The 19,329-nt window shown below is 39.4% G+C and overlaps 1 protein-coding gene and 1 pseudogene across 1 annotated transcript in view; one reads left to right on the top strand and one right to left on the bottom strand.

Moving 5' to 3' along the window:
• AVEN (apoptosis and caspase activation inhibitor) overlaps nucleotides 1-19,329 on the bottom strand; it is a 153,324-nt gene that overhangs the window by 99,490 nt on the left and 34,505 nt on the right. The window contains exon 2 of the mRNA XM_081830840.1: nucleotides 13,366-13,543. Coding sequence (XP_081686966.1) covers nucleotides 13,366-13,543 — 178 coding nt within the window. The remainder of the gene's footprint in view (nucleotides 1-13,365; nucleotides 13,544-19,329) is intronic.
• On the top strand, nucleotides 3,606-6,311 carry LOC115940020 (lupus La protein pseudogene; annotated as a pseudogene).

Here is a 19,329-nt window from a genome sequence, read left to right as displayed (position 1 = left end):
ACTGTCTTTGTTTTAACTTATGCCCAAAATTCCTTGACACTCCTCCCTCTAGTAGGTGAGGCTTAATCCCCAACCCCTTGAGTGTGAGTAGGATCAAGTCACTTGCCTCTAGTGAAGAGAATGGCAAATAACTTTACACTGGAGAAACCTGACAGATATCATCTTAATCAAGTGATCAAAGTTAATATTGTTAGTCAGAAGTCATGTTGATATCAGGTGTCCACTGATGCGACCCAACAAGAAAAGCACATCATCACCCCAAAAATCTGTAAATTCTACCAAACCCTGAGAAAACATCAGAAGAACCCAAATTGGGCACCTGGGTGGCTCAGTCGGGATCAAGTCCTACATTGGGCTCCCTGCTCATCAGGGAGCCTGCTTCTCTCTCTGCCCCTTCCCCCACACCCAGCCCCGTTCATTCTCTTTCTCTTTCTCTCTCTCTTTCACTCTCTCAAAAATAAATAAATAAAAGTACTTAAAAAAAAAAAAAAAAGAGGGCACCTGGGTGGCTCAGGCGGTTAAGCGTCTGCCTTCGGCTCAGGTCATGATCCCGGGGGTCCTGGGATCATGCCCCACATCAGGCTCCTTGCTCTGCGGGGAGCCTGCTTCTCCCTCTCCTCCCCACTTGTGCTCTCTCTCATTATCTCTGTCTCTCTCTCTCAAATAAATAAATAAAATCTAAAAAAATAAAAATTAAAAATTAAAAGAAAGAAGAAGAACCCAAATTGAGGGACATTCTACAAAATATCTAACCACTATTCCTCAAGGTGTCAAGTCCAGAAAAGACTGAGAAACTGTTACAAATTAGCAGAAACTAAGCAGTTAAATAAATGCAGTGTGATATCCGAAGTTGGAACAGGAAAAGAACACCAGTGGGGAGAAAAAAAATGGGGAAAGTCAAAGTCTATATACAACAATATTAATTTCTTATTTTTGATAGATGTACTATGATTATGTAAGATAGTAACATTAAGAGAAGCTAGACGAAGGGTATATGGGAACTCTCTGTACTATCTTTGCAACTCTTCTGAAAAAAATCTTAAGTATTAGAAAATAAAAAACTCAAAAAATAAATAACTGGTCCCTAGGGTCACTTAGTAGTAAATGAATCCACATGCAAGATATTCTGCAACTCGACCACCTTCCTCATTTATTGAAATAGATTCATGTCAGGCTACAAAATGAGGTGCTTTTCACCGAGGACTATCTTCTCAGGACTTCAGGTCTTAAAAAGGAGACAACTCTAATAGCAGACACAGGGACCTCTGATGCACTACATCACACCCAATAACCACAAACAATAGCTTATTCATCCATTCTGCAAGCTTTATAGTTGTGAACTGTGTGCTATGTACTGTGCCATATGCTAAAGATAAAAAGATCTACCCTCAACAGACATACAATCTAGTATGATCGGTTTAAGAGTAATGCACTCAGAAAGTCTCCCTGACCTCGGCAAGCTGAATTGGGTGCTGTCCCTTGATTGTCCCACAGCAATCTGTGCCTCTCATGTTGAATTGTAATTGTTAATTTCCTCATCTCTGTCACCTCATAAGTGGTATTTGTCAAGAACTATGCAGGGGCTGAGATTTTATCCTGTTTGAAAGATAGTAAGTTAGCCTATTACTGTTCCATGGATGCTGGCCGAAGACCTGACACTCCTGGATCACAGACCAAGGCCTGATGATTCTTGGCAAAAGGAATAGCCGAAGCTCCGTGTTCATTTGCGCTGGTTCCCCTTGCCCACTCCATCCCAGAGGGGGACTTCAAAGAAGGCATCGTAGAAGGACCATAACACATACTATGGACTATGTTACAGGAAAGGAACACTAAGCTTAGGAGATTCACTGCTCTTACAGTAATTGGAAGCAAGCCTGATGTTTGTCTGGGGGAGATGTTCCCCAACTCCCATGGTGGCTTGCTGCCCCAGGTAGAGAGCCGTCAGGGTCCCATATTCTTGACACATCTATCGAGCACATGCAGGAATGCTCAGGACCTCTGGTGGATTGTCTCTCCCAACAATATTCTGTATGTTAGGCAGTAGGTTTTAGGCACTTCCATACTCTCAGCACCTGGCATGATATAGGACCCATTGGAGTGCATGCTAATTGAGGGACTAGAAGCTGAATTTGAAGCCAAAGACAACTGCTCCATACTGTGACCATATACACAGTCACTTCATCTTCAAGTTTCATTCTCTTCGTTTCTAAGAAATGTTCAATAAGAGAAGCTCGGGCGCCTGGGTGGCTCAGATGGTTAAGCATCTGCCTTCAGCTCAGGTCATGATTCCAGGGTCCTGGGATCGAGTCCCGCATCGGGCTCCCTGCTCCTTGGGATCCTGCTTCTCCCTCTGCCTCTCTCTCTCTCATGAATAAATAAAAATTTTTTAAAAAATCTTAAAAAGGGCACCTCGGTGGCTCAGTTGGTTAAGCAACTGCCTTTGGCTCAGGTCATGATCCTGGAGTCCCTGGATCGAGTCCCGCATCGGGCTCCCTGCTCGGCAGGGAGTCTGCTTCTCCCTCTGACCCTCCCCCCTCTCATGTGCTCTCTCTCACTCATTCTCTCTGTCTCAAATAAATAAATAAAATCTTTAAAAAAAAATAAAATAAAAAATAAAAAAATCTTAAAAAAAAAAAAGAGAAGCTCAAGAAATGTTCAATGAAAGAATTATCACCAAGGATTATTCTAGCTCTAAAACTGAAAGTTTCTACAATTCTCTAAACAGCAGAATGCCAGAAAGCCCAGGTGCCTGATTGTCTCTGACAGATGTGACTCACATAGTATTCTCACCGTGGAGGTAGAAATTCATGATAACAAATTTAGCATTCTACTAATTTTGGTTATTCATAGTTATTCATGATAACCTCAAATTGCACTATAAATTTTTATAAACTCTTTACAAATAGAAGGCAGTGGAGCACCTGGGTGGCTCAGGAAGTTAAGCGTCTGACTTCGGCTCAGGTCATGATCTCAGGGTCCTGGGACTGAGACCCACATTGGGCTCCCCACTTTGCAGGGAGTCTGCTTGCCCCCTGTCCCTCCCCCCACTGATGTGCTCTCTCTCAAATAAATCTTAAAAGAAATTAAAATAGAAGGCAGAAAACTATAACCACAGAATTCAAAAAGTAAACACTAAAACCACATAAATTATCTACTTAGCAAGTAGTGGATGAAGAAATGAAGAAAACAATTAAACTTTCTAAAACTTCATGATTTTAAAAGACCAGCAGTATTATTATTAAAAATGGAATGTTTTCCTTCATGTAAAATACACAGGAGGCAACATTCAAGGGATAGTAATGATTGAGAGGCTCTCTATCAAGTTCCTTTTGCAAATGCCAAGTAAACATCTAAGAGGCAGATTTAATTTCCTGGAAGAATGCTCACCACAAACTATGGAAAGCAGTATGATGACATCCTCACTATTCTTTCAGAAATGTATAGCACAGTCACTAAATTAGCAGTACATATGGATATTTCATTTACATCAATTCCATTCTTAGATAGCCGAAAATTCTGAGACCAATATAGTATCCTCATAACAAGTCCTGTGCAGGCATTCTCTCCATTCCATTTCAGGTATGACAACACACTAGGAATACACGATGGAGTATACTACAGGTGTTTTAATCTTTTGAGGCTACTACCTTTCAAATAGAAAAGGTACATTTAAAGGGTTTTTTTTCCACCTAAAATATCCAATTAGTTTATGCTACTGGCTTTTCTCTTGCTTCAACAATGTTGGGTGGAATAGACCCAAGGACAATTAGCTTTTCTCCCCCATCACACTTACATAGCATATTTTACCCCAACAGTTTGCATTTCTTTGCCTATAATTATTGACTTTTGCATAGCATTTTATAATTTTTCAAATAATTCTCCATGACCCTCACAACCACCCTGTACTAAAACAAGACAGGTATTATATCTAATTCACAGCTTTAAAAAAAAAAAAAGTTTCAAGAGTTTCACTCCTTCAAGAACATGTACCTAATAAGTGACACGCATAACCAAGTCCCAGATCAGCTGACACGCATCAGTCAAGTGCTCCTCCCATTCCACTACCAGAATACATTTACTACACTTCAGTGACACTTATTGCAATAGATGACTTTATCTTTCACAATCTTAAGGATTATTAATCTTAATCCCAATTCAGAGCCTCTGAATTCACAGGTTTCATGCTTTTTATATTACAAGAGGTTCTGCACTGACCTTCATTAGGCTTTGCCAAAATAAATTTTATTCTATCATTATTATTATTAAAGGTTTATTTTAGCAAATTAGAGAGAACACACAAGCGGGGGGAGGGGCAGAGGGACAGAATCTCAAGCAGAATCCCCCCCTGTGCGTGGAGACTGACAAGGGGCTCGATCCCAGGACCCATAAGATCATGACCTGAGCTGAAACCAAGAGTCAGACACTCAACCGACTGAGCCATCCAGGTGCCCCTCCTTTTCTAATTATTATTACAGTAGCCGTTATTATAAAACTTGGACTTTCCCCATTCTACTTTTGAGTACTTTACACAAAGTATCCCATTAATAATCAGGCTTAATCTTATTGACATGATGAAACCTTACATATCAGTTTTATATCAAATTTTGCCATCAAGTAATCTGAATATGTTATTACTATAGTATCAATTATAGTTAGGAGAAGGAGGAGGGTATTCGCTCTCTCTAGACCAAGTAGAGAACCTTATCAACTTCCACTTAATAGGAAATTGATCATGAGCCTTTTTTTGCGCTGCTTCTCCAAGCCCACCTTTAAATGATGGTATTTCTTTTTTTAAAGGAAGCATGGGTCTATAAGAATAAAGAGAGAGGAGACAGCAGCAGTTGAGAGGGATATGCTAGATGCTACTAGAATGTAGCACGTGGCTTTGATGATGCAACTAGTTAGACATTTAGCAACCAGAACAGTATCAGGAATACAAGTCAAATTAAAAAAGATTCACTACTATTGTCTCATTAAGATATTTCTAGTAAGAATAATCTAAATTATCATCTAAACATTCAGTCCTTAAAAATGAGCTGGAGACCCTATAGTCACTGCTAGTGATCCAATGGCCCAGCTCGGTGGGATGAGGATCAAAAAGGTAGCACAATAGCCGAAAGTGGTGATTGTGACAAAATGCCACTCTGGGGCCAAAATCTGTCATCAAATCAAGTATTATTTTAGTGACTTTAACTTGCCACGAAACAAGTTTTTAAAGGAGACAGATCACACTGGATGAAAGGCGGGTTCCTCGGAGATCCTAAAATCCAACAGGGGAACTCCCTAACAGAGTTTAATATAATGGAAGCACTGAGCAAATGAAAGACAAAACCTGCGGAAATAAAAATAAAGCTAACATCAGAAGCTCTCCACACAAACCTCTCTCTAATGAGTATAAAAGCTCTCTCCAATGACTGGATGAGTATTAAAAATGATGTAAAAACAGATCCATGTGCATGAAAGGCTTTCCAGCTGACGCAATCCATGGTGACACAAAGGATTAGAAGATAAAGGTCAAGTACAAAATATTCAAATGAAAACAACATTACACAAAGCATGAAGAGATCAATATTTGCAGGGTCTGATAGTATTGAATTTGCTAAAAAGTTTACAGAGACACGGGCCAAAAGCATAAAGACCTTCTAAGACTTTTCAAGGAAGATATGTTGGGAAAAAAAAAAAAGAATGAAGAAAGAAAAGAAGGTGTAAGCTAAATTAAGGAACTAAACAAAAAGCAGAAACAGAAGTGCTATAGATGCTAAAATGAAATCTCTAGAAAACTGAATGTTGAAATTTTGGAATGACTTAGATGATCAGACCTGGTGGAAAAGATCCACACCTTTCTCAAATCATGGAGAAATAAAATGGATAGACTTAGAGGAGTAAAAAAAGGGAGTAATTCTATTTAAAGAAAAAGCTAAGAAGCACTAGATAAAGCCGAGGAAGCCAAGAGTGGTAACTTACGATTAAGCAACAAAGAAATGAGGAGGGAGGTATGGGAAAAAACAGAGCCGAAAGAAATCGTGGAGGATCAACAAGAATCCCTAAACAAATGGAAAGGAAAAGGTCACAGATTTGAAGGAAGAGGGAGAGGAATTAAAGCCGCCAGGGAAAGTAGAGTTTCATGGCAAGAAAGTGAAAGTGGATGGGGAATGAGGCACAAGATGAAAAGGATGCGGGTGGCTGGACCAGCAAAAGCAGACAAAGGAGAACCTGCATGGAAACAGCCAAAAAGAGCCAGTGGTGCAGAGACCAGGAATCTGGCAAACCCATTTCTAAGTATTCAGCTGCTTTTATCTTCGGAGGTTTGAAAAAAGAAAATCAAATTAAGCCCACTTCAATGTCCAGCTATAAGAAAGGAAAGATTTTTTTTGTGGTTTTACCTCTTTTTGTTGTTGTTACCCAAATGAAGATTTTTTTTTTTTAGTGCATACGTAGTTCTGAATCAATCTGAAATAACAGAAACAAATACCAAAGGGAAGGTTCTTCTTCTCAACCATCTTTGTAATGAGAATGTATTAGTAAAAACGGATAAAATGCATACCATAGAAAAAGAAAAAAAATGAACTGAGTCCATGGGGACAAATACAGCTGTCTTGCTGCTTCATGAGCTGCTAGAGCGAGAGGCTTTCTTTTCCCTTTCAGTCTATTTGCTGGCAAAAGCATATGGGGGGGTCAAATATCATTAGAATTAAAATCTACCCCCCCAAATTAACTTTTTATAAAATTACATTGTAGAAAATATATAATAACTTGAAATGAAAAGACGCATGGACAACTATGCGGACCAAATTATAAGCTAATCGTTTCATTTGTATTTGTTCTACTGAAAATAAACAGAGCTTACAGACGTGCACATAAAAGATTTTTTTTTCACATGTTTATCTTCAATATTGCTCCAGTGCATTCTGCTCACACTGTAAACATTTTTCTAGCTCTGGTTAGCTGTGACTTCTTGAAAGGAATAGATAGAGCATATGGCATGAATTCAATGACTCACCACTTGAAGAAAAAAAAAGTGGGGGGAGGTGCGGAAAACTTGCTTAAAGATCTAACATCTTATGTCTGAATATAAGTGAGAGTACGGTACCATTCTCAAAGCTGGTGAAACCGAAGTTAGAACTGCAAGAACACTGTTCAAAAAGAAAAGCTGCAGGCGCAACTGTCTGTTTCAGAGGCTTATGGAAAGAGTCCTAAAAAGATGTCTGAGAACTGCCAATCCTACCAGCAAAAGTGTGATTTCAAACAAACTAGTCCCCTCTTCCTTTATCCTCCACTTGGAGAAACAAGATGCTACTACCCACGGCCAGAGACCAAAACAAAGCATGACGGAAGCCTCAGGGTGCCGAAAAGGACTGCTTCTCCCAAAATGTTCCCCATGGTCTATGGGGGTAACTTAAATCCTATCATTAGAAATCCATTTTCAGACTTTCCTTGTATAGAGAGACACATAAAAGAGTAGGTAAGATACAATATAAAGAAAAATTGTTCAACAAACATAAACAAACATCATCCAGGTCAAGAAATAGATGACTATCAACATCACGGAAGTCCCCCCCACCCCAACACCTGCTACACGCCCCTCCCCAATCATTACCCCTCACCTCTCCACTGGAGGGGACTACAATCCTGAGTTTTACCATAATCATTTCCTTGGTTTCCATTTTACCATGACTGTGTCTCCCTAAATAACACAGCTTACTTTTTTTCTGGTGTGTGAATTTCAAGTAGAATCATACGGAGATATTTTGTGGCTATGTAATGTTCCTTTTACTTTACAGTATGTTTGAGAGACTCATCCACGTATTTATGTATTCATTCCACTATGAATGGACATCTGAGTTGCTTTCACCTGTGGCTCTTCTGACCAGCATCACTATGAACACTCACACACATCTCCTGGCGCAGGTGTGCTAGAGCTTTCTAGAGTGCCTTCCAAGCGTCCAAGTGCTAGACCCTCGAATTTACTGGAAAATGACATACTACCTTCCTAAGTGAATACATACACACACGTACATACACGCCAACATACATACACACCAGCTGTGTGTGCAGTAGAAATTCACTCCTTGAATTAATTACTGGTCCTCAAAGATTCACTGTTATGATATAAATCCTACCAGCAAAGTAACAACACATTAAGCTAGATGTATTCTTAGCAAAAGGTCCGTCTTCAAAATGGCATTTGAGAATTGGACCAGAGGTATACACATCACACGGCTGATTCTAGAATAAAAAATAATGCATAGGGGCGCCTGGGTGGCTCAGTCGTTAAGCGTCAGCCTTCCGCTCAGGTCGTGATCCCAGGGTCCTGGGATCGAGCCCCGCATCCCTGCTCCGAGGGAAGCCTGCTTCTCCCTCTCCCACTCCCCCTGCTTGTGTTCCCTCTCTTGCTGTGTCTCTCTCTGTCAATAAATAAATAAAATCTTTTAAAAAATAATGCATAAAGTCCAATCACCCCGTCTTCTGTCTCCCTTCAGTGCCTTTGCTTAGCTAAGCTGTAACTGCGATTAAATCCTACTCTCTACCCCTCTCTGCACACAAACAGCAGAGTGAAAGAGGGAACAACACCCCTCTTCTTACCTTACATTCATGAACACCAACTCCAGTGGGCCTCTAGTACCACCCAGCAACCAGACCACATTTTCCTATTTCGTTCATTCTCCCACCCTTTAGACAACGATTCTTACCCTTCTACTCTCTCACTTCTAGTACCTCCTCCGTGACCCTCACTCACAGCGTTCTTACTTCACTAAGAAAACAGAATCAATTAGAAGGGAACCCCTCAAGCCCCTGTCACATCAACCCACCTACCTGTATCCATGCCTCTATGTTCTGGCCTTTCCTCTGATTACAGTCCAACAACTGTCTGAGCCCCCAGCAATGGGCACTCCCACCACCTGTACAATATAGATTCCATCACCACATGTGGACCAAAGAACATAAATCCAGTAATTCTCACCTCTTCCCACATTATATTTTGCCCTCTCTTCTGGATCGTTCTATCAACAAATAAACATGCAGTTACTCTCCCATCTTTAAAAAACAGGTCTTGACCTACTTCCCCCACCAGCCCATTGCTCTCCTTCTGATGATAACAAACTCCTTAAAATTAAGAGGTGCTTATATTTGCTATCTCCAATGTCTCTCCTCACATATTATTTTTAAATTCAAGAATGAATTTATCCCACCACTCCAACAAAACTACTCTTGCCAAGATCACTAGTAACCCCGTGTTGTTAAAGTCAAGTGTCAGTTTTTGGATGTCATCAAGTGCATTTGACACAGATCCCTCCTTCCTGGAAACACTTAAAGATTCCAGTTTCCTGGTTTTTCCTTCTGCCACTCACTCTCAGTTTCCTTTGGTGGTTCCTTCTCATCTCCCTAACCTCTAGACACTGAGCTGCCCAGTGCTCAGTAGTTTTCCACTAATAACTCTCTTGGTCATCTCATGCAGTCTCATGACTTTAAATATCATCTACAGGTTGCCATCCCCCAAATGTATATCTCCAGGCCAGGCCTGGATCCTGCACCCCAGAGGTCTTCATCCGACAACCTGCTGGATGTTTCCTATTGGATGCTGTGCTGGGGCTCTTCCATTTGCCACTCCAGATTCACCCTCCTCCCTCTTCCTCCCTGTTCTGCCCTAAGAGGTTGATCTATATGGATGACAGAAACAGGCTCCCTTTGCCTTCTGGTTGCTAGTAGGTTAGGATTATGGGAAGCCCTGCAGGAGAATAAAGGAGGTAAAGAAGTGTAAGACCAGAGTATTTATTCACCTGTCTCCCTCCCTCTGGGGTTACCTTCACCAGCGAGATCTCTCGAGCAAAGGTGATTCATCCTCTCAAGGTCAACTGCTCTCTAAGAATCTCTCCCCCAGAGTTTCAGTAACTAGGGACAGTAACATCTCTGCTGTTTCCTGCCCTCCCAATGCTCTACTACCTATGCGCTCTCCCCACATCCCACCCATACTTGTGTAAATGATGCCTTTGTTAAAACTTCCTTCAATTATACTGAGAGTGCCATCTATGTCCTACAGGAACTCTAACTAATACAGATGTCAAACTGGCATCTCAATTACAACACATGCAAAACAGCACTCCCAGAGTTTGACCCATCTCAATTAATGGCAACTCCCTTCTTACAGTTGTCAGGCCAAGAACCTGGCATCGGCCTTATACATCTTTTTATGTCATACCCCATACCCGCAAGTCCTGGATGCTCTTCCCTCAAAATAGATCCAGAAGCCAGCCATGTTTCACCAGCTCCACGGCCACCACCCTGGCCAGAGCCACCATCCCTGCTTGTTTGGATTGTTGCAATAGCCTCCCAACTGGTCTACCAACACAGCAGCCAGAGTGATCCTGTTAAACATAAGTTAGCTGTGTCATGCTTCTCTTCAACACCCTCTGGTGGCTGCTCATCTCACTCAGAGTAAAAGCCAACATCTTTAATAATGGTCTACAAGCCTCCCCATGATCTGGCCACTATGCCTCTCTGACCTCATCATCTACCTTTGCTCCAGCCATGCTGGCCGCCCTTGCTATTCTCTATACTCCTACCGCAAAGCCTATGAACTTGTTAATCCCTTTGCCTGCAACACTCCTCCCCCACATATCTCCAGTGCTTACTCGCTCACCTTCCTCAGGCCTTTATTCAAATGTCATCATCTCAAGAATACTTTCTCTGGCCACTCTTTCTAAAACTGTAACAGCCTCTCCCCACTTTATTTCTGTCCCAAGCAATTATCACCATTTAGCATCTTACGTACTCTCTTTTCTTTAATGTATCTCCACCCTTTAGAATGTCCACTCCAGGAGGCAGGTGTTTTTGTCTGCTCTGTTCTTTGCCAAATGCTCAGTCTCTAAAATAGTACCTGGAAGTAGTGGATACTCAAAAAATTGTTCAGTGAACCACAACTAGACACCATCCAGTCAACCAGCCACAGTTAAAAAGTCTAACAGTACTACGTATTGGCAAAGACAGCCAACACTAGGAATCCTAGCTCATCTCCACTTTGGAGAGCAATTCGGCTCTATCTAGAAAAGTTTATGATGTACACATCTAACAAACTATCAATATTTTTTTCTGGGCTTTGTATTTATTTATACAAATGAAAATGGTATAATAAAAGTTGGTGACTCCAAGGAGTATAGTCAGCCTATCTGGAGAATATTAATATTTTATAATCACGGAAGATAAGTCCATCTCTCAAAGGCAAACTAATACAGCCCGACTCCTACAATGAAGAAAGCAGGCAGCTCTTCTCAGGCATAGGACATGGTGAAAAGAAAATGATGAATCAGCAACAGAGTGAAGAAAAAATAAAAGCACATATCAGAAGATGTGACAATTACAATGAATCATGGAACACTACATCAAAAAGTAATGATGTAATGTATGGTGATTAACATAACATAATAATAAAAAAAATTGAAAGAAAAAAAAAAGATGTGACAATTGTGATAGCCCAAGAAACTAGTCACAAACAAGTCACTTGGGAAGAAATCAGTAAGCAAAGACAGACTACAGGAAAAAGACATACAAGACCCAAATCATGTCAGGTTTTAAGTTGTAAATAAAATGCTAACATAAATAACCAAAATCATGAGCCACTGGGCATTACCGCTAGGTCAGACTCGAATTTTGAATCACCTTCAAACATTCATGCAGGATCTTTCATGTGCCAGACAGTGTCCTAGTAATGGACTACACATTTGATTCAACTAAAACCAGGTAGTTCATGTGTCAACCTTATTGCGCTACTTCAAGTTTTCCCTACGTCCTTTAGCAGAACAGCTAATAGAAAGTAAAACTAAGCAGCCCACCTTTTACCTTTCTCCCACCTTGAAGAAAAGTGCTTATAAGCCTGTAATTGGCCAAAATTCAGGCCACCAGAGGGAAGTGCTCATCTGACCAGCAAGAAGATTTGAGTCATCGGTCCCTGAACAGTCCGTGAGTCGGATGCCATCAGCAAACCTCTACAAAGAGGGTTATGGTGTGTGTGGCAAAGAACACAATGACACCAGACTGAACCTTGCTCTTCTGACTCACACTCACATACTCTCTCCACTTACAACTCTTTCTACTCAAAGGGTTTAATTAAATAGGAAGAGAATTCCTCACTTTAGGATTCTTAGTCTGGTACGGGAATTCAAAAATATACGCAGATGAGAAAAAAAGAAAGGTTGAACTCAACAGCAACATAAAAGTTGGGAGGAAGAGGGAATTTAAAGCAAATTGTCTGAAAATCTTCATTTTATTTCTCTGCTTCTTACCTCATCCTTTAAATTTTTTTGGACCTAGTAATATTTTGTTATTGAGGTAATTGTAGACTCACATAATACTTGTAAGAAACAATATAGAGAGATCTCACGTACACTTGACCCAGTTTCCCCCAATGATAACATTTTGCAAAACCATAGTATCATATCACAACCGGAATATTGATATACTGACATTGATATAACCCACCAAGGTTGTTCAGATTTCCCCAGTTTTATCTGTACTCACTTGTGTGTATGTGTCTTAAGTTCTCAACAATTTTATCACTTGTGTAGGTTTGTGTATCTACCACCACCATCAAGAAAATGATCAGTAGCAGCACTTCAAGGATACTTCATGTTACCTTTTTATAACCATATCCACCTCCCCCACCCCTAACCCCTGAAAACCATTAATCCATCCGCCATTCATCCTTTCAACCCTCATGCCACAGCCTCATAGAGAGTAGACATCTATCCAACCAGCCCCGCTCCATTATTTCCTGTCCCTACTCTCCTACTCTCCAGCTTCACACAGCGGCACATCACTCAGGGTGGAGTCTATCTTCAAAAACAGCTGGCCAGAGAAGGAAAGAGTACTGCACCTTATTGATAGAGAACACTGTCCAAAAGCAAAACAGAAAAGTTTTCACGTTCAGGTACACTGGTCTCTACTATGTGCATATCCTAATATGCATATTCCTGGCTATAAAAGGGGAAAGAACACATATTCTAGAAGCTTGGTAAAGCTTTGTACAAACATAAATATTGATTCCTCTGAAATCAAAGAAAACACTTCTATTTTCAGACTACCCAATTTAGAGGGGCATAGTTCAGCATTTTTAATTTCCATAAAGCCTTTTATCCATTTCAACCAGGACTTAAATCCTTCTACATCAGGACATGGAATCCCTAGCTTCCTGTTAAGAAACCATCTTTCTTCCTTGCAAGCCATCAGATACACTGTCCTTTACTTGAATTTAAAATCCAAAGGACAAAATGAACTGCTAGTTATTACAATGTGATTTTAAAAGGAACATAAATAAAAGGTCTGTGCCACTTTCAGAGCACTAAACCATATGCATGCAACTGGAATTCATACCTGCTGAGCTGAGGAGAACACTGAAGTCCGTCCCCCTCTGTGATTCTCCACTTTCATTATTGACCTCTTTTTCAATATCTTGATATCGATCCCAGTTAGAGACTATCTTTCTTTTAGAATAATTTCCCTGTTCCTCATTCTCTTCTCCATAGGTCTCTGCATCACTGTCATCTTCAACCTGCAATAATTAGAGACAAATCAATACACAAGCAGTGGAAACTTCGACCTTAGCAGCCTTAGCAGTAAAGTAAAACCAAACAAACAAAAAATAGTATACCGGTATCACGATAAAGAGCACATTTATATATTTTTTTAAAAGATTTTATTTATTTATTTGAGAGAGAGAATGAGATAGAGCATGAGAAGGGGGAGGGTCAGAGGGAGAAGCAGACTCCCCACCGAGCAGGGAGCCCGATGCGGGACTCGATCCTGGGACTCCAGGATCATGACCTGAGCCGAAGGCAGTCGCTTAACCAAATGAGCCACCCAGGCACCCCAAGAGCACATTTATAGACCAAGTTCTCCGAGGATACTAAATAGTATTTCAAAAGGACCCCATTATACCAGAATGTACTTTCAGAATAAGCTTTTCCTTTAGCTTTGTAAAGGAAATCTGGCAAGTTCCTGCCTAAAATTTTGTGTAACTGATAGGGCTAACGTCTACCCCAGTGTATCCTTTTTAAATAGTTGTTTCATCTTATTCAAATAATCAAGGCTATACGAGTCTTAAACTTAGAGGACTTTAGGATAGAAATCAACCATTTCAGGAGCACCTGGGTGGCTCAGTTGGTTAAGCGTCTGCCTTCGGCTCAGGTCATGATCTCAGGGTCCTAGGATACAGCCCCGCATTGGGCTCCCTGCTCAGCAGGGAGTCTGCTTCTCCCTCTCCCTCTGCCCTCCCCACCATTCAAGCTCTCCCTCTCTCTCTCTCTTTCTAAAATAAATAAGTAAAATCTTGAAAGAAAAAAAAAAATCAACCATTTCAAACCTACCTACTCCCAGAGTTTGGCACCACATAAATACCTCGGAAACAACCTGCACTCCCATGAACGTAGGGAAAGGAGGAATGAAATCTGACCTATATAAGTTTACATGTCAAATGACCAAGTTTGCTTGGAATTGGTAATGATTAAAGTTTTTGCCAGCTGGTGCAATGGGATCTTTTAGTTACAGAAATGAAGTTATAGTCCTTTTTATGCCCAAGAATGTGGCTTGAGAAAATTGAAACTGCTACATAAGAAACTGAGGCATAAGTATATTATTATAAGTAATTAAAGATAAATAAGCAAATAAAAATGATAATACATAAAATATTATAAGGAGGAAGAAGTGGGAGAGGAGAGAGAATGTTTGTAAAAGTTAGTTAAATCCTCATCTTTCATTTCTGGAAGACAATAAGCTAAATATAAATTTGATACATTCAAAACAATAAAGTCACTGGAAATAAATCATTTCTAGGTGTTGCACAAAAATTTGATATACAGCTTTTTTTCCAATTTTAGGGATTAGTTTTTAAAATAATTCATTTTTAAAAATAAGTATTTTGAAAGTTTAAAAAAAGTAGTAAAAAGTAATAAAGCTTAGAAGACATTTGATGTAACTTAGAGAAAGGTGTATCTTAAAAACTCCTAGAGATTTTGTGTTTGGTTCATTTTGCAAAGATCTGGGACAAAATATGCAAGGTCCCAAGATAGAAAGAATAGAACAAATAAGGAAAATACTGATGAAAACAATGTGAAAACCATAGAGGCATCATTATTATGTTAACAACATCATTACAATATTAGTACATTAATTTTGTATACTGAAAAATATAAGATACTGATGGAAAAAATTAAAGAAGACACAAACTTAAAGATAGTCTGTGCTCACAGATCAACAGAATATTGTTAAAGGGCGCCTGCGTGGCTCAGTTGGTTAACCAATTAACTCTTGATTTCAGCTCAGGTCATGATCTCAGAGTCATGAGATCAATCCCCACATCAGGCTCCGTTCTGAGCTGGAGCCTGCTTAAGATGCTCTCTCTCCCTCCCATTCCTGTTTTTTCTCTCTCTCTCTCCCTTCCTCTCAAAATAATAATAATAATAATATTGTTAAAATATCTATAACTAGGGGCACTTGGGTGGCTCAGTTGTTTAAGCATCTGCCTTTGTCATGATCCTGGGATTGAGCCCCACATCGAACCTGCTTCTCCAATTCCCTCTGCACCTCTCCCCCTCCCCACTCATGCACATGCTCGCGTGTGTGCTCTCTCTCATAAATAAATAAAATTTTTTTAAAAAATTTATAATCTCAACACAATCTACAGATTCAATGCAATCCCTATCAAAATTCCAATGGCATTTTCCACAGGAAAAAAAAAAAAAAACCAACCTGAAAATTTGTATGGAACCACAAAAGACCCTGAATAGCCAAAGCAAGCTTAAGAAAGAACAACAAAGCTAGAAGCATCATGCTTCCTGATAGCAAACTATATTACAAAGCTGTAGTAATCAAAACTGTATGGCAATGGCCTAAAAATAGACACATCAATGGAACAGAATAGACAGCCCTGAAATAAACCCACACATATGGTCCATTTATGACAAAGGGTACACCATGGGAAAAGGACAGTCTCTTCAAAAGTGGTGCTGGGAAAACTGGACAGCCACATGCAAAAGAATGAAACCAGACCACTATCTCACACCATACACAAAAGTTAACTCAAAATGGATTAAATACTTGAGTGTAAGACCTGAAACCATAAAACTTCTAATAGAAAAACATAGGGAGTAAGCTCCTTGACATCAGTCTTGGCAATTTTTTGGATTTGACACCAAAGCAAAGGCAACAAAACAAAATAAACCAGTGAGAATATATCAGACTAAAAAGCCTCTGTACAGCAAAGGAAACCATCAACAAAATGAAAAGGTATCAACATCACTTATCATCAGGGAAATGCAAATCAAAACCACAATGAGATCACCTCAGAATGGCTGTCAGAATAGCTAAAATCAAAAACACAAGAAGCAACAACTATTGGTGAGGATTTGGAGAAAAAGGAGCCCTAATGCACTGTTGGATGGGCATGCAAACTGGTGCAGCTACTCTGGAAAACAGTAGAGGTTCCTCGAAAAATTAAAAATAGAGCTACTTTATGATCCAGCAATCACACTACTGGGTATTTACCCCAAAAAATATAAAAACACTAATTCAAAGGGATACATGCACCCCATGTTTATTGCAGCATAATTTACAATAGCCAAATTATGGAAGCAGCCTGTGTCCATCAATAGATGAATGGCTAAAGAAGATGATAAAATGGAATATTACTCAGCCATAAAAAAGAAGGAAATCTTGCCATTTGTGGCAATACAGATGGAGCTAAAGAGGATTGTGCTAAGCTAAGTAAGTCAGTAAAAGACAAATCCCATATGATTTCACTCATGGAATTTAAGAAACAAAACAAATGAACAAAGGGGAGAAGAGAGAGAGGCACACCAAGAAACAGACTCTTCACTATAGAGAACAAACTGATGGCTACCAGAGGGGAGGTGGGTGGGGGATGGGGGAAATAGGTGAAGGGGATTAAAAATACACTTACCATGACGAGTACTGAGTCATGTATAGATTTGTTGAATCACTATATTGTACACCAGAAACTAATATAACACTGTATATTTACTGGAATTAAAATAAAAAACTTAATTTAAAAAAATGAAAAGGCAACTTATAGGAGAAAATATTTGCAAATCATATTTGATACGGTCCCTCCTCCCATAATGGATTTTAAAAAGCAATTTAAAACAATATGTGCATAATTATATTTCCATATGTTATGGGTTCAACAAAACATTTTCCAATAACAGCACAAAGGAAGTGGGTGGGAGCTAAACTGTATTGCACTAAGGAAAGGACTCCATACGGGAATTCAAACACACAAACAAATGAACAAAACTAGGAATAGGAAATAAGGCTAGTATAACAAAAGCAATAAATATATGCTTATTCTTCTTTCCTCTCCCATTTTTTTTTTCCTCTCCCATTCTTTAAAAGACAGAATTATATAACATAATAATGGTAACCCTGTATTATTGGTTTTGCAACCTATAGATGTAATATGTGTAACAATAATACCACAAAAAGGGGGATGGGGAATAGAGCTATATAGGAGTAATGTTCCTATATCTAAGCTACTACAGATCTGAAGCAGATTCTGATAAGTTAAAATGTATATAGTAGACCCTAGAGCAACCACTAAGGAAATGACTTAAAAAAAAAAAATCACTAAAGGAATTTAAAGATTTTTTTTTAATTTATCTATTTGACAGAGAGAGAGATAGCAAGAGCAGGAACACAAGCAGGGGGAGTGGGAGAGAGAGAAGCAGGCTTCCCGCCGAGCAGGGAGCCTGACATGGGATTCAACCCTAGGACCCTGGGATCATGACCTGAGCCGAAGGCAGACGCTTAATGACTGAGCCACCCAGGCGCCCCTAAAGCCCCTAAAGGAATTTAAATGTTACATTAAAAATATTTATGCAAAAGAAACTGCAAAGGAGGAATAAAGGAAGAAAATCTACATGAGACATATGGGAAAAAAAAAAAGTAGCAGACAAATATCCAACTATATCAACGGCAACATTAAATGTGAATAGATTCAACAATTCAGTCAAAAGGCAGGGACTAGCAAAATGGATGTTTTTAGATCCAACTATATGCTATCTACAGGAGACACATTCAAAGACAAATATTCTAATAAAGTAATGGATGGTAAAAGATACTGTATGCAAACAGTACATAAAAAAGAGCCAGAGTGCTGACACAAGTATCAGACAAAATAAACTTTAAGGCAAAATTATGAGACAAAGAAGGACATTATACAATGATAAAAGGGTCACTTTAGCATAAAGATGTGACAACTATAACATGCTCCTAATAATCGAGCCCCACAATATATGCAGCGAACACGAACAGAATTGAAGGGGGAAATTGTTCAACAATAGTAGGTGGAGGCATCAATACCCCGCTTTCAGTGATGGATAGAACAACCAGACAAAGCTACCATAGGCACCACAGAACCAATAAAAAGATTTATTCACCACAGCCATACTGCTATTTAATAACAACAATAATTTACATGAAATTACAATCTACTTAATTTAACTGGCCAGTCTATGAACAGTATGTTTGGGCAACACTGTTTTTTAAATTTCCTCTTACCTTTTCTTTCAAAAGAGCAACTATCTGCCAAGAGAAAATATTTAAAGATTATTTTTTCGGGCGCCTGGGTGGCTCAGTTGGTTAGGCGACTGCCTTCGGCTCAGGTCATGATCCTGGAGTCCCGGGATCAAGTCCCGCATCGGGCTCCTTGCTCGGCAGGGAGTCTGCTTCTCCCTCTGACCCTCCCCTCTCTCATGTGCTCTCTCTCATTCTCTCTCTCTCAAATAAATAAATAAAATCTTTTAAAAAAAAAAGATTATTTTTTCATGAAGAGCTCTCAGATAAGCCAATAAAACTTCAGAAGTTACTAGTAGCACATGACAACTAAACAAGAGCCTATGTAAAGCCTTTAATACTCAAAAACCTAACTTTTGAAGGTCCTTGTTTACTTTCTGCTGGAGTATAGGGGTGTGGAAAAGGTTTTCCTGCTTTGAACCTAATAAGAAGGTCAGAAAACAGTCAATCACACATTTTTTTGTGTTCCTTACAAAATGTAATTACACCATAAATGGGAACAGGTGGGATAGAAAGATAGGCGAGAGAAAACATTTAAGGAAACCTTCCAACAGAAAGTCACGGAGAGCTAACTGCAGTAAAATTAGGTAATAATGTCAAATATATCCAACCAAAAATGTTACAATGTGTAAAACTGGAGAATTATATTAATTTGCCTAACTTTAAAATTTTAAATTGTTACCAAGCTTTAAAATAGATCATTACTTGATAGTCTAATTGCCAACTTTTATATTTATAACCCTAATCAGG

Source organism: Leptonychotes weddellii, chromosome 9, assembly GCF_054177405.1.
Source record: "Leptonychotes weddellii isolate Sample4059 chromosome 9, ASM5417740v2, whole genome shotgun sequence".
NCBI lineage: Eukaryota > Metazoa > Chordata > Mammalia > Carnivora > Phocidae > Leptonychotes > Leptonychotes weddellii.
The sequence above is the reverse complement of the archived record's forward strand: the minus strand, read 5'-3'. Positions and strand labels throughout refer to the sequence as shown.